General features: G+C 39.0%; 1 protein-coding gene across 2 annotated transcripts in view; it reads left to right on the top strand.

Annotated features, from left to right (window-relative positions):
• GTF2E1 (general transcription factor IIE subunit 1) overlaps nucleotides 1–23,846 on the top strand; it is a 55,500-nt gene that overhangs the window by 6,451 nt on the left and 25,203 nt on the right. For both annotated transcript variants that reach the window (XM_085324674.1, XM_085324675.1), the window contains one exon: nucleotides 2,295–2,772. In XM_085324674.1, the coding sequence (XP_085180800.1) occupies nucleotides 2,325–2,772 (448 nt within the window). In that variant the 5' untranslated portion in view covers nucleotides 2,295–2,324. The remainder of the gene's footprint in view (nucleotides 1–2,294; nucleotides 2,773–23,846) is intronic.

The following is a 23,846-nucleotide window of genomic DNA, read 5'->3' as shown; positions in this document are numbered from 1 at the left end:
CTCAGGCCCTTCTCAGCCTGCCAACCAGCTGAATAGCATTTGGTCTTAAGTTAAAGGGAACATTTGAAAGAGGAAGGATTTTAGAAATGAACAAAAGCAGTTTTTCTAATTGAAGGGTGGAAAAGACAGGACAACTTTATTTAACCACTGAGCTCCACAATACAAAGTCTAATCATTTTGCAATTGTACTCACCCTAAATCTTGTGAAATACAACCTGCATCATAAAGATCTTGTTTAGCCCTTGCTTTTGGTCAGTTTGGCATCAGTTTGTCTGAGGACTAGCCTTCCTCAGCTGCAGAAGAGGAGTGAGAGAAGAGAGTGGGGAATCAAGAAAAATAAAGCATCAGTGGATGATGTTTCTTTAAGGTGGGTTCAGTGGAGTGTGGTATTGTTGCACAAATAAAGCAAATTACTGAGAAAAATGATTAGAAGTTTTAAGTAATCATAGCTGATGGAAGTTAGTCAACAGCTGCCTAGTTAAACCTTGAGCTTGGTGATTCCAGGGAGCTGCACTGTTAGTGTGGAGACCATAGAAAACTYCTGTGGTGATTAGATGTTTTATGGTAGTGGTGAAAAAATGAGACTTCCATTCAGATTCATTTTTCTATTGTCAGTCTCTTCCTTTATTTGAGACTTGATTGCTGGGGAGTTATGTATTCAGTGTGTAAAACATCTAACAGATGTGAAAACTGAGAATGGCAGGATTTTACTATTTATGTTAGTTCACCAACAGAAATTSTTCAGTGTTGAAGGACAAACAGAGCTACAGAGCTTCAGGTTGTGTTCCTGTCCTATTCTCCCCCCTCCCCCCCAACAGTTGAAGGATCCTTTTGCTGAAGAAGTGGTTATCCATATCCTAAAGGAATATAAAAGTTGCATCCTGAAATAGGAGACTTCAGTTTTGTGTGAAGAGTACCTGGAAATACTAACCTCTGAATCAGTGCTTCAAAGACACCTATAATAGTCCATCTTTATCTTGAACCTTTCATACGCTGAAGTCAAAGTGCAGGGTGAGCGAAGAGGGAATTTTATTATTGCTTACAAATTGGTAATCTTGACAGAATAGAGGGGAAAATGCACAAGCCACCTTGTGACAGCATGGTAAACCTTTGCTCTGTGCCTTATCATGCCATATTGAGTTGCTTCCTTTTCCACTGGACAAAAATAATTACTTTAGAAAGGTTGCTGCTGTGAGTTGTATGCTAGGATTTGGTTCTCAGCTACAGTTTCTTGTATCTGTGAGAGATGTGACAACAGAATGAATTYCTTGCATGATGCAAAAATGCGTATGTGATGTACAAGGGAGTATAATTGCCATGACAATTTATGCCATTTTATGTTAAACTGAAGAAAAATGAAGTAGAAATACATTATTTCTTTAGAAGTTATTGCATTGTCACAGACAGTACAGTAAGTTTTCATGAGTAACTCAAAGGATACGTTATTGACCTTTCTTATGCTTCTAACATTACTTCTTTTTAACAGATCCAGCCCTTCATGTTGAGCAAGTCTTGATCTTTGTTTATTCTGTTATATTATCCCTAGGATTCTAAGGCCTGAATATAAGACACTTTAAATGAGGGATCAGCCTTCTGGAAGGAAATGTCTGTTCATCTAGGATCAAGGCTGAAGCTCTTTGTGATGTAGTAATTCATAGTACTAATAGTTGTCATGCTGCAGACAGTTGACTATAATCTGTTTATCAAGAAGTAAGTAATAAGCTCATCTTTTTTTACGGCACATCTGGGAGCCTTTGCTGAATATATACCCATCTGTAGTAGCAAGCTGTCCTTGCGGAAGATCTCTGCCCAGTGATATCTGAGGAACAGAAGCAGGCGAGCATATTTTTAATGTGATCTAGTGACATGATATAGGATATGGGACTGTTTTTTTGGATTGTTTTAGGACCTTTGTTCTTGTAGCGTTTTTCTTCTCTCTAGCTACAAGTCTCAGCAGGTCATAAGGCTGTCTACTGGAGCTCTAGCTTCAAGATAGATTTCTTATTTCAACTCCATTGGTTCTGTTGGGTAGTACAGAAATCTCCCAAGCCTTATGGTAGCAATTCTTTGTGCTTTCTTAAATTTCAACCATTTTTTTTTTGTGAATGAAAGAGGCCTCATTAGAGAGGTTTCTAATTTTACTTTTGTAGTGTTGACATTATTAACATCAAAAGAGAACTTTCAGGGCTGGAAAATGGAGATGGAAAACAACCCTTTTCCTTGTCTGTAGGTAATTGAATCAAAACTACTGAGATCAGAAAACTAGCTAAAAATCTGTATTTTTTTCACTGCAGTATACATGAAGCTCAGGATCTGAACCTGATATGACTGACCCAGACGTCCTCACTGAAGTCCCAGCAGCCCTCAAACGCCTTGCCAAATATGTGGTTCGTGGTTTTTATGGCATTGAACATGCTTTGGCTCTGGACATTCTCATCCGGAATCCCTGCGTGAAGGAAGAGGACATGCTGGAGCTCCTGAAGTTTGACAGGAAGCAGTTGCGGGCTGTCCTCAACACTCTCAAGGGTGACAAGTTCATCAAATGTAGGATGAGGGTAGAGACAGCTCCAGATGGCAAAACCACCCGTCATAACTACTACTTCATCAACTACCGCCTTCTGGTTAATGTGGTGAAGTACAAGCTGGACCACATGAGGAGAAGGATTGAGACCGATGAAAGAGACTCCACCAATCGCGCCTCTTTTAAATGCCCCATTTGCTTCAGCACTTTCACAGACTTGGAGGCCAATCAGCTGTTTGACCCCAGGACAGGTAAGTGCCTAGCTGACAAATAGYTTTTGTTGTCTCCTTTGTTGTGCAGGTGTCAGATATGCAGGAAATGCAGACTTACATAGCACTGATAATTCTCATGAGTCCTGTGGGAGCTAGGGGGCACTATGTTTCTGCAGGTGCTAAATGTTTGAGCAACATACAAAAAAACCCAGATACTTCAAATCATTACTGTGACCTAATAATGAGCAGTTGCATTTTGCTGCCCCACTGGTAGCTGAGTTTTGRTGATGGATGCAGTAATTTTTGAATAGTCTGTACAGGCAATTAGTGATATTGGTAGAATGCCTGTAGAAATGCTTGAGTGGCAGTGGAGGTCTGTTATCACAATGAAATTCAAGGCAGAATAAAGCAGTCTATCATTCTTATTAGCTGACAGCTTTTCAATATAACCTAATCTTGCCTGCAAACAGTGTGGCTTACTGGTAGTTTGCTGWAAGGATGTGTGTGTGTGTGGTTGACTGTAGTATGTGGAAAATCTGTAATTTAAACATGAACATGCAAAGAGTAAGTTGTTACTGTTTAATTTTCTTTTAGCTATTTCATTATACTGTACAACCTTGTTTCCCCAGTGTGCTGCACTCTCATGAAAGTTATATTAGTCTTGTTCATGATTGTGAATAAATGATTTTTTTCCCCCACAAAGTATGTGCCTCAGTGATGGTTCATGTGTGCCTCTTGCATATGCATCTCGTGTATGAAACCAGAGTCTTTTCTGAGTGACACTGTATACTGGGGCAGTTGAAGTATTTTGCATCTTTGCCAAGGAGAAAAAAAGAAAGAGCAGCTATGAAGTTCCCTCTGTTTTCACTGACTGCTCAAAGCAATAAGGTGTGACCTAATGAGTTCCAACTCTCTCTACTTTAGTCAGGGGTTACTTTGAGTGGGAAGATGGGGGTTGGGTGCCAGATGTTCACCTTTTTAAATTAGTTTTTTTTTCTTTTGTATTTTGTCCGATTTTACTGTTCTTAGAGAAAAACAAGAAGAACTAAAGTCAGTTCACAGAAATACTGGCACATGGTGCTTTGTGTCAATTACCGTAGTGAGAAGCTATGTAAATTCACTGTGTAGTGGGTTTGAGGCCTTTAGAGTTGCAGCAGATGTCTGGTCTGTTTTGGGGAAGGAAACATGCCTGCTTCCAAAGATCAAAAGCTGTGCGGCTCCCAACAGACCTGGAAAGCACTAGAGAAGTGGTTCACCAAGTCAAATGTCCTGTGTTGCTGTAACTCGGCAGAGCTCTCTGAACAGAAGTTATTGCCTCGCGGGGCACCCAAACCGGCAGTGTCACCACGGATTTTCTATACCGACTACTGTATTACATGCGGTCTTTACAGTGGCATCTGCAGTCACAGGTGTCAGGCCCAAGGGGAACAGTGCTTACGCCTTTTCTTTTAGTAAGGGAAGAGCAGAACCTGTGCAGAGCGTAAAAGTAGCTGGGCCTGCGAAACAACCATCTTGTGTTGTTGGGAGTGTAAGACAGTCATCCCGTGAGGACCTGTAACACCTCCATAGACAACTTCTCGAGGGCTACTTTGGCACTGAGTTCTAAGAGCAGAGACCTGGCTCTTGAAAAAGGTGCAGAAGACAGTAATGTTGGGAATTAACTTTGACAGCAAGGCYGGATGAGTCAGTCTGTAGTATGGGCACTGTCTTGCTATCTTCACAATGCAAAATCAGTCAGTGGCACACTTTTTTTGCAGTTACACTGTTGGAAGGGTCAGATGCTGTTTTTTTTCCAGTAATTGTCAGTAGGTTTCTGTCTGTTAATAAACAGAATAACCAGTTTACATTTTATTTCATGTCACTAAGAATATATTTGTCTACAGTTTGCAGCCTCTGTTTCTCCTTGTGTAACTTTCAATATCTAGACAGTGCATGATGATGCTGTTGATTCTTGGGATCTTTCATGTGGAATACCAGTTTGGATGGGGCTGTCTCTATTTAAGGGGTCGTAGTAACTCCTTCCAAACAAGGAGGTACCTGCTTGTCCTTTCCACTCTGTGTAACTCATTGGCAATTTTAATGGTGAAAATGGCTGCTTTATGTTGCGGTAGGTTGTGTTGTCCACGTGGATTTTCTTTTCCTCTGGAATTCCATATTAGTGAAGAACTAAGATGTTGGAGAACTTCCGGACAAAGTATCTAGAAGCACCAGAGGTTTTTAGGCAGTGAGTAGCCATACTTTTTCAAGGATGTCTTTTGCCCTTACCAGTGCTAGCATAAATCTCTCTCATTGAAACTYGTGGCAGTCCAGCTGCTAAAGGGTAGCTGAAAGCCGTATGATTTTCAGTCATAGTTGATCTGAGCTGCTTCTGGACTGCAGCCATGTTGATAAAGCTTCATGAATTAAAACATCTGTGGGGCTCAAGTTCTTCAGTCTACGGAATAGGTAGAGCGTGGAAAGCTTYGTCTGCACTAGGCTGCATGTAAAATGGCAATCTGTTGTTAAAAGGCATCCAATTTTATCTGCTCCTTGGCTTTTTCCATGCCCTTGTCTCTCAGAGCTGGGATAGTTTAGATTTCCTTGTTTCTTCTGTTTCTTTCCTCTTCACTAATTGAAACTCCGAAGCAATCTCTGCTGTTGTAGAATGAAGGAAGGGCTAGAAGGGGAATTTATCTCTTTTCCACTTCTTTATCAGTAATGGTGAAGATGTTTTCAACATCTGTCTGTGCCAGTAATTATTCTGCAGCCATTTGTGAATTAAGAGTGCTTGTAAAGTCTGTCCATGAATTGAATTTGCAGTGCTCTTTAATTGTTACACAGCATCTGTGTCTGTCTCTAGACTTCAGCAGGTCTGCTTCATGTAGGTGACAGGCTGTCAAGTGGAGGGTTTTTCAGCTCTGTATTTTACTCCATTTATGAATAAACTGAGATGTTTGTTTTTTTTTACCAGAAGTCATTGTTATTGAAGTATTTGAAGGGTGGAAGTGTGTCTGCTGAGAGAAAATAATTCATAGCAAGAAGGGCAGGTTTTCAGGGCACAGAGACATGCTTTGGGTATTGTTCATCCAATTTATTAAGAAGATATTTTTGAGCAGATAGGCAAGTGTACTTGTCCTCTCAGTGTTGATGCATCTTAATTAAATGATTCTGTATGTGACTGAGAAGCAGGGATGAGAAATGAAGACTTGTAAAACTTTTTTTTTTTTAAACTCCACCCACAAAATCAAAATCTTAATTACCCATGATCTGCTTGAACAAAGGAACAGTTGATTCATTGTATTCTCTGAACATGGATGAGAGACAGCATTTTGTTCAGGCTTTTTTTTTTTTCTGTGAAGTTTTTAAGGAGCTGCAGAAGAATCTTTTCCTTAATCAAATTGTTTCTACCCTTCACTGTGAAGTGCTGTACTGCACCTGTGCTATTTTTCTGCCTTCTCTGTTCCTTGATGTTGTGAACTTTTTTTGTCCGAAAACCTCTTGTCATGTTTTCTCTTTGCCTTTCTTTTTGCCTTCTTGGAATTCAAAGTTAAAAACTTGGAGCATTTGTAGTCTTCTAGGCCAAATGACTTAAGCAATGCAGAAGTTTTGTGCTGCTATTCTGACTTGGACAAATGGTGATTAAAAATTAACAAAAACACATTTAAAGCTTTCTCTTGGGTGAATTCTCCTATTGAAATTCTGAGCTGTAACCAGTGGCCTTTATACAGTAGGATTAGGMATTACTGTAGAGGCCTGCAGTGATGATTTAAATGTTGCATCTGTCTTTCAGGGCTTTTCTCACACAAGAAGGTGAATATTGTAGAGTCTTTCTATGTATGTGAGATGACCCTTCTTTCACTCASCTAAAAATGCAATTAAAAACCATGTAGGTTTCTGTGGTAGGTTGCCAAAAGCAAGGATCTCTTTCTTCAGATGCAAATGAAAACCCTTGTTCTGGAACTATGCATGTATGTGGTTTATGGCAAACAGGTTGAAGTGTCTATAGTCAGACAGAAGTCAGTTGTCAGGTACTGTTGCCTAAGTCAGGTTATAATCTTCTTTGAATCATTAAAGCAGAGAGAGAGTAAGTGGGGGAAGAAATAAGGATCACAAATTTTAGGCTGAGTGTCACTAAAGTAATTTTAAGYGTAGATTTAAAGTAGTGTAATCGTCTTTTTCAGAGTGCAACCTCCTAGTTTTTRAAGTAACTTTACAGTATTTTTTTCCATCCCCTTTTCTGCCATTGAACATCTCAATACAAAACTCCCCCCAAAATTTATTATACAGTCAAGTTTGAACAAATTGGTACTCTTAAGAAGTTCGAGGATAGTATAGAATGTTAAAAGAAACTGAGTTGGTGAAAGTGAAGGTGAAAGAAAGTCTTGCTTCTACCTTAGCTAACAAAGGGATCTTTTCAAAAGTAAAAAATGTGCAGTGTGTTGGAAGAGTCATTTTACTGTAYGATCAGTGAGTGCTTTCCAGCTCTAAGCACAACATGCCCAGGTCATAAGTTTTGGACCCATCTATTCTAACTGAAGAGCTTAAATAGATCCCCAGATTTCACACTTTCTAGTGGTAGCTTTTACTGCTGCCTCTCTGGAAGCAGTACTATTGTCTGCTGCTTTTAAAGACAAGTAAGTGGAACACACTGTGCTTTTATATTGCCAATGTTTATTTTAGAAAACAGAGCTAAGAAGAACTTTGATTCATGGGGTTGCACAGTGGCATCTTATCTATTGACCTTCCAGCACCTTTCATAGGAATTGCTGCAAACTGAATTGTTACACTGGACTGACAGTTCTTATCAACTTTGTGAATGCTTTGAGATCTATAGAAGGAAAAAAGGAATGCCACATGAATCAAGTGTTACTTCTAGTCTTGAATTTCTGATGGGGTGACCGGGAAAGAGAAAAGATTCTGTAATCTTCCCTGAAGACCCTATTACTGACCATTACCTCTGATTTGTGTCGTTATTTGCTTTTTGACCTATAATCTAATACTTGGCCACTCTGTTGTTGTTTGTTCTGTACACATGCTAGCAGCTGTTTGCAGTTGTCATTGTGCTGAAGCCTCATGCAGGTGGAAAGCTACAGCTGGACCTTTAAACAAGGTAAGGGCTGTCTCCTGAGGCAGAGATGTACAGGAAATAACTTAATTGAAGAGCAGTAAGGGAAGTCAGATGTTAAACACACATTGCAAATACAACTGCTGAACTCTAGCTATTTCTAGACCTTGGCTGACAAGAGAACATAAGGGACACTGGGTTTTCAGGTGTTTTGTCTAGACATAGGATATTACTTCATCTCTCCCTTATGGAGACCTATGGGAAGAATTTTTTTCCTCTATGCTTTTAGAAGTAGAAACTACTTTTAGTAGTTGGCCAGTTCCTGTAAAAGCGATGTAAATAACTCAATACCATCACATAGATTGAATTTATTTTTAAGATGTTGGAGACTAAATGTGCACAAGTATATTCCTTTTCCCTTGCAAGTTGTGTTCTTTGGAGGGCAGAGGGGAGGGATGTGAGAAGCTGCATTTTCTTACCCAGTAGAGGGTGCTGCCCTCTTTTTGCTATATATACAGATTTAGGCTGATGAATTTGTTAAATGTTACCGAATTGCAAGTTATTTTCATGCGCTCTGTTCTGTAGCATGATTGATTGGGTCTGGCTGGGGAAGGTCTTTTTGATCTGTCTTGTTTTCATACCCTAATCATATTTGTAAATCTAGTGTGGTCCTAGAGTTGATTGTCAGATTCAATGTAAATTTGAAAAACTGTGTGACTAGAAACTGCAAAAGAGAGTAAGATTGAAGTGAAGGAGTGAGAAAAACAAGATCCCACAGTGAATTATATTGACCAATATTAAGCTCTGCGGTTTGGGTTTTTGTTTTTGTTTTCTCGTGGAATGGATTTCCTTTGTTAAGTATTCTAAATACCAAACTGCATAAGGATAATTAGCAGGGTAGCAAGGAACTTGAAGTTAGAAAGCAAATGTAAGGAATGATGTAGTAATTTCTTTTCTCTGTTCTCCTTTTCTGCCTTCTCAATGTAATTTTCCTGCAGTCTTGCATTTTTCTTTAATTTCTGTTACTGTGGAGGACAATACAGATGTTAATGGTGAACTGTTAACTACAATTGGTTTCTCTTGCATGTATCCATACATTAAATTTCCTTGCCATAAAATTCAGTTAGGTAAGACTTGAATAATAGTGGGAAGGGGAGGATGGAAGGTATATGGGTAACATGAATTAGAAAGATGATGATGTTAGGATGTTCTTAATTGTGATTATAATTATTAGATCCTTTTGACATTACTGGAAATCATAGCAGCTACCTATGTGCTTCCTCTTTGCCTTACTACAGTTTCCTCCTGGTTTGGTGAATGGTTTTGGATACTGCTATCCTGCTGTTTGCGCATRCATGGTAATAGTAACATACTGTGTATTTGAAACACTTTCTTACTCTGTTTGCTGATATTATAAGCAGGGAAGAAGGGATTAAAGGTGGAAATAAGCATTGTAGAAAGGAATTCAAAGGGCTGTGTTTCATTTTAACTCTGCTTGTTTTTACTTTCAGTCCCACATATGCCATTTGTGTACTTCATGGTAGAACTGCATGTTAGAATTGCATGTAATGTGTTCAGAGGCTGTTTCTCTGTTGCAAGGCAGCTTAGACTACATGAGGCAGCATCTATACAGCTGAGCTTCTGTATGGTTTGGGCCCTGTTGCAGATGCTAGAAATTTGACTAGTCTTTAATTTTATCTTGATTTTTGTGTATTGACTTCTGGAGCCACTGTCGTTTCTTCTGATTGCTCAGCTTCTCGCTGTGTCCCAATGAGCTCTTCAGAACACATCCATCTTCTCTTGCTGTTTTGAATTTCCACTTCCTCAGGCAAATTTCTGCACTAGCTTCAAATCTTCCTCCTCTGATTCAAATTACTTCTGAGCCTGCCCTATATATCTTGTTAATTTTTTCTTATACTTTTTCCTTTTCCCTGTTCCCTTGTCTTTTCTTCTGCAGCTCTTKTGTCCATTTCTGATACATTCCTTTTTCTGTTCTCTCCCTTTCAACTATCAAACAAAAATCACTAAGAACCATTTATTCCATGATATATCCGAGCAATGTAGTCACTCCTGTTTTKKTTKKTTKKTTTTKKTTTTTTTTAATGCTGTTGATTCTTGTCCTTACACTTCAATGACTTGTAGAACAGGTGTTCTGGATGGCTCTGTCTACAGTGCACTGCTATGTAGTGTGCTATTTAGTATTACTACTACAAAAATTTAAAGGCTTTACCAGGCAAAATTGGGACCTAAAAGTCATCTGGTAAACTGGCATACCAGAAACTTGCCATGAAAAAGAGAATTTGGGGCAATTCAGTTTCAAACAACTTCAGATTCTCTGAAGGTCACTTTCTTTTTTTCTTTTTTTGTAGTTAGCTTTCCAAGTATATACAAATCCATCAATGTGATTTTTTTTTTCTTGACTTTACAGGCATATATTTTTTTTTTGTCTGTGCTGCCACACAGAGCTTCTGGCAAACACCAACAGAGAGAAACTGCCCATACTCTGCTCAGTTTTTCTCTGTTTCTATTCAGACTTCTGGCAGAAGCTGCAAGAATATTCCTGTCAGCTTTGCTGTGCTTCAGCTTGATAAGGCCTGGAGCTACAAGGAAAGAAGAACTGAAATACACATATTGCATACTTTTTTCTGAAAGCAAGAATTCTCTTTAGAATGAGTTATGAGGGRTGTGTACATTATCTGTGATTTGAACTCATTCATTTCAGATTAGATACTGTTCTGAAAGATATGTTCTAGTCCAGCCACAAATTACTGAGTTTGAAGAAATTGCTGAAGGTAATATTAGGGCCTGTGCTGTGCAGAACATCAGGCTGGAGAATTATAAGGGCCTCTTTTTAAGGCAAAATCAGTGACTTCCTAGAGCTGTGGCTTCAGAGTGATGGCTGGCCACCTCTTGTATTCTAAATTGACCTTTCTTTTTATTATTTAGAAGGCACAGCAAAATAAAAATCTGATAAATGCACGTCCTGACTTACAGTATTGATACCATTTCTGTCTAGGGAGCTCTTACCATTAAAAATGCAGAAAATATTTGCCCTTCAAATAAAGGGCATCACTTTAACACTTCTCTTGGCTTTGAAAATCCAAATAGATAACAGCAAGAAGGTCTCTGATTTGCTGTGAACATTGCTAAATCACTTCCAGTGATCTCCTGAAAGCTAGACCTGCAACATTCCTATCTCCTACTATGTGAATTTGCTGTTCTTTTGAAGCTGTATGCCTGGTAATACCATTTGCCAAGTGTGTCATCCCTTTAGGCACAGGTATCTGTTTGTAAGTTAGATCAGGAGCACATCTAGAATTCTGCTGCTTGTGGTGGTGTTGCTTGTACTGATGGATGCAATTTAAGTGCCCCAGCTGGTATTTTGGCCCGATCTTCTTGGCTGAAGTTTAAAAAAGAAAGCCTAAAGTCTTGAATTCCTAATTAACTTCTCTGAGTATTCCTGGTGTCCAACTGCTATGGATAAGCAGGGAAAGTTGTAGAACAGGAGGAAAATCTTTATCAGGTCAGAGCGGCTGAGAGTGTGCATATGAGCTGAAGCAAAAAGAGCTACTACTGTGAAGAGGAAAGGATTCCTTTCTCTTCCATTCTTATACTGAATATAGATTAAATCTAGCACTTCCTAGCCATTAATATTCACCTGTTTCATGCAGCCTTTTGTTTTGGAACTTTTAATTTACCCTTTCAAGAAGTGTTTTTGGATGCTCAAGAAATTCTGTTACAGCATCTTTAATTTATTGGGCTAAAATTGGCCRGCATGCTGAGATGAATGAGTAACTCATGGTGTTCCTCTAGGTAATATCAACTACTGGTTCTGAGGGTGTTTTTCTTTTTTAAGATATAAAATGTTAAATTGCTTCCCTTTTCTAATTACAAACTCTAGTCAGCAGGAAGGGAAAGCTGTAGCATGAAACCTAGATTACTGTTATTTCTGTGTAATGCAAAGGCAGACTTTGTGTCTTGCGAATTCTCTGGAGTTCGCTACCTAAACCGTGCCCAGGAAATAAATACATATGGACAGCTGTTTGTATAGATCACAAGTTACTATCAAGTTGCCATTTCACAACTGAGTGAGTTACAGCACTGTTACACCCTTAAAGCACCTTGCATGCTTCATTCTCCGTTGATCCCTGTTGTGGCCTCCTTGAAGAGCTTAGTAGCTTGCGTCTCATCCCATGCCTCTTACTTCCTGGTGGCATCCTTTACCACTATGCTCTAGAGAAGTGGGCTTCAAACTGCTTGCTGACTGGGCCCCTGAACTGTCCTTGCATAGCAGTACTTAGGCCTTGGCCTGAAAAAAGCTAGTGTATTTCTGTTTTTTCAGTTCTGTATCGGAGTAATACAGCATGACGTGTTTTCTCCTTAAGTGCTGTTGTCAGGATAGAAGTTAGAGGCTCAAGTGTGTCCATGATGTACTGAAATATGTCTCGCAGTGTGCAGTGMAGGCCAGGTGTGATACTGATGCATTATTAGTGTTTTCTGGGTGGTGAGATATGGTTGTATTTTATTTAAGGTGGTCAAAAATGATGATTCATAGTTCACTAACAATGGAAATGGTCATCAGTATGACCCTTATTGAGTCTATGAGTAAGTCTTGCAATACTGGGAAGTAGTTCTTACTTGTTTTGAATATTTGGAGTCATAAAAAGGATTTTACAGTTTTCTGAGGATGAAAAATAGGTCCTCCAAAATAGAAGTAGAAATGGTAACATCCACCTCCTTCTGTTTCAAGTTCAGTCTTTTTTTTTTTTTCTAGGAGCAATGGCTTGGGAAGGCCTAATTTACAGTATTTCTAGTGAAGTACTCTGTTCATTCATTTTTTTTTCCATGCCTGAATTTGAAAACAACTATAGGAAAACTAGTTATGATAGGAAAGTGAAATCTTGTATTCTTGCGCAGTGGAAACTGGCGTGGGAAGAGAGTCCTTCTCTTGCTACTTTGGTAAAGAACTTTTAATTTTCTTGGATGTTCCCCCCCCCAACCCCACACCTCCAACACACTTTAAAGGCATGTATTCTTTTTAGCAACATGTGCTAAAAAGGTCAAAGCTGGTCCATGTTGCTACTTATTCTCTACTCAAGTTGTATACATTTGAATCTTGGTATGTGGGCTTGGGCAATTACCCTTTCCCACTAATCCATTACATTGTCTGAAAAATTAAGTTTTCCCTCTGGCAGTGTTCAAGCTGCTCTTTCTGTTATCGTGTCAGTACAGACCTAATGGATGTTCCAGCTTATGAAGAAATATCAACTGTATGAATGAGAGTTTAAAAACATGGGGTTTCTATAGTGATCTAATCAGCTGTGCTGCAGGGGTTGCAATGAGACAACGAGCATATAGCTTCTGCTAGCCAGCTTTCAAAATTGCCAAGTATTGAGAGTCGAAGTTGCTTGCAGGAGAAGAGCAAATTAAACTAGAGTAGGTGCCCTGATGGAGATGCTTGATATCTGGCAGTGATGCCACCACCGTACATGCCAAGCACATGCTTTTTGCAGTTGCCACCCCTATGTGCCCTGCCATCTGGAGATCTGCTTCCTTTCATTTACGAGTACGAGACTATTTATGTCCCCAGCTGCCAGATTCAGTCTGGGCCTTGTATGTGGTATATAAAGCTGAGGTTAGCCACAGCAATCTTGAGTTGAAAACAGTATTTGAGTTCATTTTATTAAAGTGCTGGTTCCTTGTAGCAAGATGGGAGACAAGCTAGAAGTTTGACAGCTGGGTTTCTGAAAGAATGCAGACCGCAGGGAAATTGCGTACGCTTAAGCATTTCGGCTAATTGTAACATCCGTGTAGTGTATGGAGAAGCATGGTCACAGCATTTAAGGCTTGTCTAGAGTTTTCAGAGTGGATGACAAAGTTACAAATAGAAGCAAATGCTCTTTGTTTCTGTTAGCTTTCTCTTGAACTACAAGAGGGCTTAATCTTCCACAGTTTCTGAAGCAATTTTGTGAGCATAAATGTACGAGTTGGAAAATCTTGTCTCAAACATACTTTCTGAACCTGGACACGTGGCCTACTGGCAGCCAACTCAAGTGGCTTATACTTTGGTTTTTCTGCTTAGATGTGGCCCAGTATGCATGCCTATGGCAAAGTGCTGGGGAGCGGAGGGAGAGAGGAAGGGGAGGAGTAGAAGTGCAAGTTGTAGAGACTGCTTTCCTGCTCGCAGCCTGTGTGTTGGTTGACGTTGCTTTCTTTAATCAGAAGTGCAGCCTTGAGCACATCTAGAGTTTACACAATTGAAATGAAGAACCCACAGGATATGCCAGTGTTAGGCAGATAAAGCATTTAAAATATCTGAAGGGACAAAAATGTTCCACAAGCAATACTGCTATTTCTGTTTCTTGCTAACTGTGTTTTCTGAGGAATAGATGCAATTGGGAATGCATGTAGGAATATATTTATTGCTTGCTTTTTGTTGAGTCCCCTTAAAAAAATAAACCCACAAATAAGATCAGATGTGTGTGCATGCTAGTTACAGTACAATTCTAAACATGAACATTTGACTGAACTTGTTGAAAGTTTGATATTAGATTCATTAAGTCATGACTGTATGAACTTACAATCATTGTCAAATAGCATAATTCTTTAATTTTTTTACTGAAAGAGGGAAAAGACCTCTGAATTGCAATTCCTTCATCGTACAGTTGCACTGAAATATATTTTTTCCAATCCTGCTTTAGCCATTCTAGTAATTCAGTATAGCCACTGCCTTCAGGAGAATCTCCTTCAGCATACAAGGCTTTAAGTCTGAAGCACTTTGTCCTGTTGCACAGAACATTTCTTTCACTGTAAGAAGCAATTATCCTTCTCTCTTCGTCATCCCCGTGACTGTGGGCTGAAACTGAACCGGAGAAAACAAGCTATGCCAGGAGTCTCCATACTGACACTCCCTTGCTCCCTGGCAGTGTCGTGTTYAGGAGTTTCTTTTCTACTGTGCTATATTAGATTACTGGTCTCTGTGCTTCTTCCTCATTCTCATTGTACTCCTTTTTAATTAAAATGCTATTCCTCTGTCAGTGCTCCTCAAAAACAAGCAGGGGAAGAAGTGTGGGGTTTTCTTGTTTTTATTGTTTTTTAATCGTGTGAAAAGAAACATATGGGCTGAATATTTATTCTGTTAAGGTCTCACCAGTTAACAGAAATAGTTAATATTTGAAGGAAACAATTCTGTGGTGCTGTGTTGGTATGCAGATAAAAATTACTGATTACACTGCTGGAGGATCAGCTTTTTTTCTCATCTAGAGGTAACAAGCTTTCTTGCTTGAAAAATACAAGATTTGGGAAGGAGGAAACGGGGGGGGGGGGAAGAATGGGAGATAAGAGGATCACAAGCACAGGACTTCATTTCATAAGAAAATAAGCAAGCAGTCTACTTTCCACCTATCCATTTTCAGAAGGAGGCAAAAACAAGAAGCATGAAACGCACTTGGTGAAGATTTGCATTTCAAAAGGATTGGCAAAGCTGTTACTTCCCTCCACCAGAGATGGCAGGGAAAGGCGTTTTGACAGAACACAGCATCCTATCTTCAATGATTAAAAGAAATCTGGGTGTAGGAAGGAAATGGGAAGCTGCTTTGGCATAACAAGAAAAAGCTCAATGTGTAATAGCTGAGAAAGGCAATCTAACATTGCATCATGGAAGATTTTCCCCTCTTCATGGTCAAAAAAAAATTCTTCCTTCCTCCTGAACTGTTAAATAATTTTACTTTCACTCTCCTGCTTGTTCCTCTGGACTAAATGTGCCTAATAGTTTGTTGGTTGTGCTTATACTTGAAGCTGAGGCAGACTGTCTTGTCTTTGTTGTTTAGTCAGAAATTGTATGATCCAACTTGCTGTGTTCAGACCAAGAAAAAAGGTTAAATTTTTCTGAAAATGCTCTTACGGACAGGAAGGTGAATGTATTTAGCAGTTGTGCTGCAGAACTGAAAATAAATGCTGCCGTTTGCGATTACGGGAATACTTGAAGCRTGTAGTTTTAAGTTGCAAACAGATGATTAGCTAACTTACATAATTCTCTAGAGTTGAGAGGAGAGAGGCCTTTTTACATTTCCATAGTAATTTCACTGAGCTGGTGAAACTGATAAAAGGTGTTTGCTTGTCTTCCATCAAGCGTAAAAAGAAGCAGATGCAGGAACTTGCAGTGAGTTGAGGACARTGGTGCAGCTTGACCATAAAAGACAAAGGATCAGGTGATGTTTGCCTCAGTCAGGCTGAAATGAAGAGATAACTATTATGTAAGATAGCTATTGCTGCTTTGTGATCCAAATCACAGGAATATAGGACCTTAATTGTTGAGAAGAGACCCTGTCAATTAAAAACATATGTATTTTTTTTAATGTCAGAAGTTAGTAACTATCATAATTAGAGGTTGATGCATACAAGAATACATATAAAAGTATTGATATAAAATCTTTAAAATATCTGAAAGAAGCTAGCAAAGAAGAGGACGTAATAGTCACCTACTGCTTTATTTGACTTTAAGCTAAAATTTTTCGTAAGAATTTGGGCTGTTGGTATTTGGCGTAATCTTTTTGGACAGAGTATTGAAGCATTAAACTTGCATCTCTGTGTTGAACACATAGTTAAGCATCCAAATAGTTTTTGTATGAGCACTGATTATTGGATGTGCAAGTTTGAATGTTTTGGCTTGAGGAATGTGTTCACCTGTGTCTAGTCTTTCCTCTCAGCAAAGGGTCTTGTCGTTAAATTCTTTATCTTGATCCACCATATATAAAACCAGTAACTTGTAGAACAGGCAGGAACTTGCTGCTCTCAAGTAATGAAGGCCATTCTGCTCCTCACTAGTTTAATATTAGGCTTTCAAAATGAAAACCTACCTAATCATCATTTGAATCTTAGCACCTTCAATTTGAGTATTTACCTGTTCATGCATTGTCAAGCATGTGGCCTTACGTGGGGACAAACAGCTTCAGTTGTGGAATCGGATGTGGCTGAGCTTGAACTTGATCCATGCCATGGATCCTCCTAAACGTTCCTTGGATGACTGCTTGGCATTTAAGATCTACAGTAGAAACCTGCAGGTTGATGCACTGGGCATGAATTCCAGAGATTCCCTTCTGCTACCTTTCATGTATGGCTTGATGGTTTAGTACTTTGGTTCCCCATCTTCAAAATGGGAAGTACATGGCACCTTTGCTTCACGCTTGCTTTTTTTTTATTTTATTTTATTTTTCTTTCCTAGCTAGACTTGAAACTTTAGAAGCAGAATATGTTTAGCTGAGTGTTTTTGTGCGGGTGTCCAAATCTGTGTGACTGAGCTTACAGATCCCATTGGATATGAACAATAAGTACAAGTAATGCCTTAGAAATACTGCTGAGCTTACTAGTGTTTAGCACTGTTCTAAATTTTCGTCTTTGCAATTCATATTCAACTGGAAGAGAAAATTATAAACAAGACACTTTTAAAATTTCTGAGATTTCTTTCTACTTTTTGTTTCTTGGATTAAAGTGATTATTATCTTTGGCAAAAATGAGTCTTTTATGCTCTGCTTCTTTCTCTTCTGAGTATGGATGATGAGTTTTATCACACTGAGGTTCATTGTTGCACTGCTGCTATTCCACCTGTACAGGAAAAGAGTAAGAGCTTATTTCTTAACCCCTTTTTATTTGACTTTCAGGTTTTAGCTCATTTATACCAAATAAGGTTGAATACAAATTAAAATTACCTTATTTCTCTTGGAGAGGTACTTTGTGCATCAATCTACTTGCCTCCTTGGCTTGTGCTAATTCTGCTCAGTCTGACAGAAGCCTTTGTGGTACCAAACATGGGTAGGCACTTGAGGAAAGGCAAAAGCAAAAAAACCAGCACTGTGCGCCCTCTATTTGAAACTCCTTGTGAGAGCTGAGGGATTTGCAGTTAATGGCAGTATGTTTGTTTATAATGGATTTTGGGAGGAGCATTAAGACACTAAGTGTCTGAATGTTGAGAGACAGGAACATCAATTTTGGAAATCTGTGTCTAAGAATACATTTGGATTTTTCTTTTCTCCTCAGATCACTGCCTAGATAAGAATGTGTGACAAGAAACATCTGAAATAAAAGAAAGTACATCAGTAAATATGTAAGCTGTATGAAATCACTTTCTTTAATGCTAGTGTTTGCATGTAGGTATGCTCTATGATTTCTCAGTGTCAAAACAGACTCGTCAACTTGTAAGGACTCCTAGTTTAAGAACTGCTGTCAGCTGTGATGTGAAGTCTTTCRGTACATTCTGTGTGATATGCTTTCCCTGTTCAAGTGATAGCAGTTAAGCTTGGAGTTATTGATCTTTATCAGAAGCTATCTTATTAGAGGATATCACTTGTGGTATAATCTCAAGCACAAGAACTCACTTGGATCTGGTCTGTGTAGGTCCTTAAAAGAACACCAATGTCGCAGTGTGTAAATGCTGAGGAGTGGAGTTATATTTTGTTTCCATCCCTATTCTGCTAATCTGAGGGCTCATAATAGTCTTTCCTATGCAATGTTCAGGAGAAGCTAAAGTGTTGGTATGGGTGAATATTATAAAAGGCCTGATACTCTGGACTTTATTAAACTTCATCTTGTTGTCTTCTATCAATTTCTGTGATTTATTAAGACAGTTTTGAATTCTAATTCTGCCCTATACCAAGGATTTGCAACCTTTTGCAGTTTTGTGTTGCTAGTACATTGCATGTACATATACCATTCCATGATCAAAATCTTTAATGGAAAGTATTAAATAGAAGCAAACCAAACCAGGACAGACCCTTGAAATGCCCTCTCAGTCTGACAGCAAACTGTGAGCTATTCTTTGACTGTTATTCTTCATGAGTTATGCAGTTATTTTACRATTAATCTAGACCATATTTCTTTAGTTTGACCATATAAGACAGTTGGAACCCTTCTCCCTGGTTCCCTAGCCCCAGTTAAAACATATTGCCTCTGTTTTCCCTTGTATCCTAGCATCTCCAAAGCTTTAGATTGGGCTCACTTCTTGCTTTCTGTAATTACTCCCATTCAGTTTCGTCCRTATCAGAAAATTCTCCCTCCAACTTTTTGTTTTCCTGGAGTGCATCATGGAGCATAATCCCCAACAGAATGAACCGTGAGTCCTTATTCTCCTCCTCCCTTCCCCAAACCCTGCAGGCATCTTTTTCACTGTCTTCATAGTTGTTTATCTCTGCATTGGTTCAAGGTAAATGTTATTCATTGCTGTGCTGCCAGCAAGTACATAATCTTTTGAGAGGAGGCAAGAAGAGAAAAGGTCGTCTAGAGTATTTCTGGAGCTTCTGAACTCCCCCTTCCCTTCCAAGGATACGTTCCAGTCCCTCGCCTGTTGTCAAGATCTTTATCTTGAATTATCTTCTTGTGCAGCTTTACATACTAGTTTTCTGAATATGTTGAAGCCTACTTTTTTTTGTCTATTATCACCTCTCATGGGTGTGTGTGTATATATATATATATATTTTGATACAGAGCATCTTTTTTATTTCAGGGTTAAATCAGGCGCTGCATTTATTTAGGAATTTGAAAGGCAGTGTTTTGTGGTCTTTAGAAGACTTGCATTGTTTTTAATGAAGTACTTCAGAATTTTGCTGACAACCTTTGTCAAATCTGTTTCCCCCCCCCCCCTTATTTCCAATGTAATCTTCTGTCTGGCTTTCTTTGGCCCTGAAGTAAGTTGTTCGTAAGTGCTGCATAATTTCTTGTGAAATGGAGACATTTCTCTTGTTTTTGACCTGTGTTACCATGTTTTTGTGAATCTCTTTGGATGTGCATCAGGCAGACAGCAAACACTAAATGAGGCTGGATGTGACTTTTAAATGATGAACTGTCTGAAAGGGAGTCCTTGGACCATGCAGGAGAGGACACCATGCAACTTTGTAGTGCTGTACTTCATCTTGTGTCCAAGGAGATATGTAAGCATTTTGGTTTGGGGTTGCAGTGATAACAAGTGGTTGCTTTTGTGCCCTCTTTCTGTTCAGGTATCTGCCTTTCMAGGTATAGTAAGTGATTGGTGCAGGTGCTAGTAGAGCTAGGTTAGGTGATTTGGGGTTTTGTTTTTGTTTTTATTCTGTTCRCCTCATTTAGTTGTAGCTCTAGGGCAAAATAGCTCTTGATTCCTGTGTGTTCAAGTGGAAGCAAAACAAATTGCTTAATTCGCCAGATTGTTGTGAATTAGGGAAAATTAATTTGAAAATACTTAGAAAAGTTAGTTTTGTTAAAAAGGAAAGCTGGTGCAAAAGCATAGAGAAAGACCCTCAATCTGAGTAGGAGAAGAAATTTTTGATAGAAATTTTTGATAGAAATTTGCCCTGAAAAATGAAGTATGTTAATAAGAAAAGAAGCAACTGAGAATACCTTTTACTACTAGCTTCTCAGACACACATGTTCTAGCAGTTGAGACAATACGGACAGGGAAACTTATTGACATGTTGGACCCCAGAAGAGTTACAGCAGTGAGAAAAGTTACAGCGGTGATGGGCATGTAAGATCTAAATGGAGCTTTCTGGCTTTGATTGAGAACTGTGGGCAATAAATACTCAAACATCAGAAAACTGGCAATGTTAGAGTGGAATTGCAACTTTCTTCTGTGTGTGCATGTAATGTATGCAAAACCCTTTGTTATAAAAAGCAATACAATATATTGTTTACTGCCTTGTCAACTGCATTTGATGGTTGTGCTTGCGCTAAACTATATTTTCGTGTATAACATTGAAATGTGCTGGCACTTATTGGCAGCAGAATTAATTATTTAAAAAGAACTAATGATTGTGTCAGTGTTCTTCTCTAATGACAATAACTGACATTCAGGGTTTTGGTGGGGTCTTAGTTATACATGTGTATAGACGTGTATCTATCCAACTTACACGTTCATAATTAGAAATAACTTGGTGACAAAGCTAAGATTGGCTCTGTGAATTGACTCCCAAATTCTCATCCTCAGAGAAAACCTGAAAGTTTGGAGTATTATTACTTTCTCTTTCAAGTCACAATCTGAAACTGTAAATCCTCTCATCTACCTCTGGTGCAAAATAACAATTAGAGTGGCACTTTTCATGAGTTAATAAAATGAGAATAAAAGACAGCTTGGGAAGCTGCAGCTAACACTTTTGCTRTTTTGAAGACTGTGGAAGGAAGCCGAAATTAGTCTGAATGCTAGTTTTTTTTTTTTTTTTAATACCTTTACAAGGCCTTAAAATGTTCAGTAATACAACTGTATGAATGAGATGCAGTTGTCCTCCAAACAGGAGCGTTGATACTAGGCGAAGTATTCATCTCTCTCAACTTAAAATGTTTATAGACTGAATGTCTACACCTGAGCTTGTTATCTAGGCTTTATTAGCAGTCAGTAGTGTTAGAGAAGCACTTTGCAAGCAGTTTGGCTCCTAACGAGGCAGACATTTAAAACAGTATATAGTGTTCTGTAACAGGGCTGCTTTGCCTGTTGCCTGTAAAGGGAGCCCTGAGTGGTAGCCCGTATGTTAATGCCTGTGTTGTCTAAAGTTCAGTAGTAAGAATCCCCTCTGGATCTTACGTACTGTCTGAATACTAAGCATGCCAAGACTCTGGAGAACCTGTTAAAATGGTTAAAAATTAAGCTCACAGATGCTTAGATGTATGTCAGACTCCTTTTATGTATAGAGCAGCTCAATCCAGGAGAGGCACTCAGCTGTTGTACAAAAATAACAGGGTTTCATTTTCATTAAAAAGAAAGGTGTTTGTTTAAAAACCTATTTAATTAAAAAAAATACCTTATTCTTAATGTTTTTTATGCCAATTGTTGTTCTATTTCACTTGTTTTATCAAAAAAAAAAAAACTTTTAACAAACTGAGACCACAAATACCTTAACCTGGGTTCTGGACAGCATTTTGACAGGGAAGGTGGGTTTTGGTAACCTTCTACATCTGCAAAATTGTCTCTACTACTGCAACTGCTTAGAAGTGCAGAGGATCAAGAATGCTGCTGGTTTGTGGTTGTGAGAGTGGTGTTTTAAAGTAATGATCAATATCCTTAGTTAAATGAACTCAGGTGGAGATAAGTTCTCTTTTAAATCAGCACATTCCCTCTATCCAGTCACTGGAAGGGCAAGTATTAGCCTTACAGCATACCTTCTAAGTCCTCCACTGTTAGGAGCAATGGAAAAGAATGTCAGGATCAAGAATTCCTCATAGAAAATAACTTCCAGTTTTATATTCTTCACCTTTCAGTCTGCATCTGTTGGAGCCTGGGAAAACAAGGCAAGAACATCAGGGAGTGTTCTTTGCTGCAGTCAGATGCAAACTGTTGTGTAAAGGTGAAGAACGCTGCTTTGGCTTTCGTTTAAACAATTTAGCAGATAGTGTGTATCAGTGGTATGTGTAATGCACGGGTGCACTCACTCAGATTCTGTCAGTTATTAATTAAAATAACATTATTGGAGCTAATACAAGAAGGAAAAAGGATAATCTGCTGTCCCTTGGATGCTGGGACCCCTGAGTTGTGCAGGACAGACCTCCGCTTGGGGTGCAGCATGCTGTGCAGACCCCAGACACCCATGGAGAAGTTTACTGACATTATSGCCTTTAGAGCTCTTGCAGGATTTTCTTAGAGGAGAGCAATTCTATTTATTTCTGATGTCAAGCAAAAGGCTGCTCATATGAGAGCTTGCTGCCTYACTTTAAGATAAAGACAAGGACACACAGGTGGTGTAGTTGGCAATGCCAAGCGGGAGCTGCCTACAGGCTCCTCTGTTATGATTTAGCTGAGTGAATTTATCCTGCAGCCACAGGACATGCACAGCGCAGCACAGACCTGAAGGCCAAGCGCTGCGCGCGCTGCGGCGCAGGCCAGCACCTACTCAACTGTTACATGGAGCGTCTAAGCCCTGAGTATACACTAGCTTTCTGGTGAGGATCACCAGAGTCTGCAACTGTGCAGGCTGTGCAGGCTATACTGTTTCTCTGTGTAGCAAGGGAGAGGAGCGTTTTGCAGTGTCCAGGGACTGTCACAGGGCAGCTGAGCTGATCATTTGCTGAGATGCCACTGCCCTTTAGTAGTGCTGGATTTACTGCCCGTGTGCACACTGTTGCACGGGCTTTGCGGATTGAACCAGTCCTTCCTGGGTACTGTTTTGATAACGCTGTTGAGCCAGTTTCAGAGGTGTTGTGCRGTTTAGTAATCTTCAAGTACTGTGACCCTGGCTTACTGAGTCTCATCACTGGAAAGCATAGGCTAAAATTGGAAATCTGTTGATTATAATATACAGAAGAAAACCTAAASCAAGAGATCTTGTTTGTGAACCAGAATGACGGTAAAGAATCAGAACTTTGCTGAGGGGAAGCTATTGTAAGCAGCCCTTAGCTATCTAACAGTGCTCAGTAGTAGGAGAGTAGTTTTCCTGAAATTTTTCRTAGGCAGCTGCAAATTTTATATTTGTTGTCACTTAAATGTTATGTTTTCTGCTTGAAAGTTAAGTAAAAAGTAGGGAACACATGTATAAATTATAAAAATATATGTATGTTAGAGTAARTTGAAGGTTACTCTTGGTTACAGTRCAGGCCTGAAAGAAAAATCCAGTCCTTCTGTCCTGAAGAAGGATAAATTTAGCCTCAAAGCCTAGCATATTCCAGTGCTTATTATCATCAGTTTTTCTTGATACTCTAACCTTAAGTTCTCTTACCCCAAGTTAAAGCTGTTAATAATCTTTTTTTTGTGTGAAGTTTATTACAGTTTTTATTACCAGAACATACTAAATACCCTTTTATGAAGGCCCATAGCCTTTATAAAACTTAACAAGTCTAATGAAACATATGCATTWAACAGTCATTTTGGTGCTGTCATTTGGAGTCCATATTGTTCTTAGAGATCCAAAGCTGCACCTACTTTATCAGCTGAGGTCTTGGTAGATCGGAATAAAACAGATTAACGTACTATTGTCTCATATTTTTCACATGATACTGTTGTTAATATGCAAAGCAACCACATTTTCATTTACTTTTTTCCAGCAAAATAAAGTTCTTGTGAGCTTGAGCTCATTTTGTTTTGCAGTGTTCTACCTGAGCAGTTATTCCTTCTCTCTCTCTC

The sequence above is a fragment of the Rhea americana genome, unplaced genomic scaffold, assembly GCF_003343005.1.
Source record: "Rhea americana isolate MKP2758 unplaced genomic scaffold, rheAme1 scaffold_92, whole genome shotgun sequence".
NCBI lineage: Eukaryota > Metazoa > Chordata > Aves > Rheiformes > Rheidae > Rhea > Rhea americana.
This window is presented reverse-complemented; position numbering and strand designations above follow the sequence as displayed.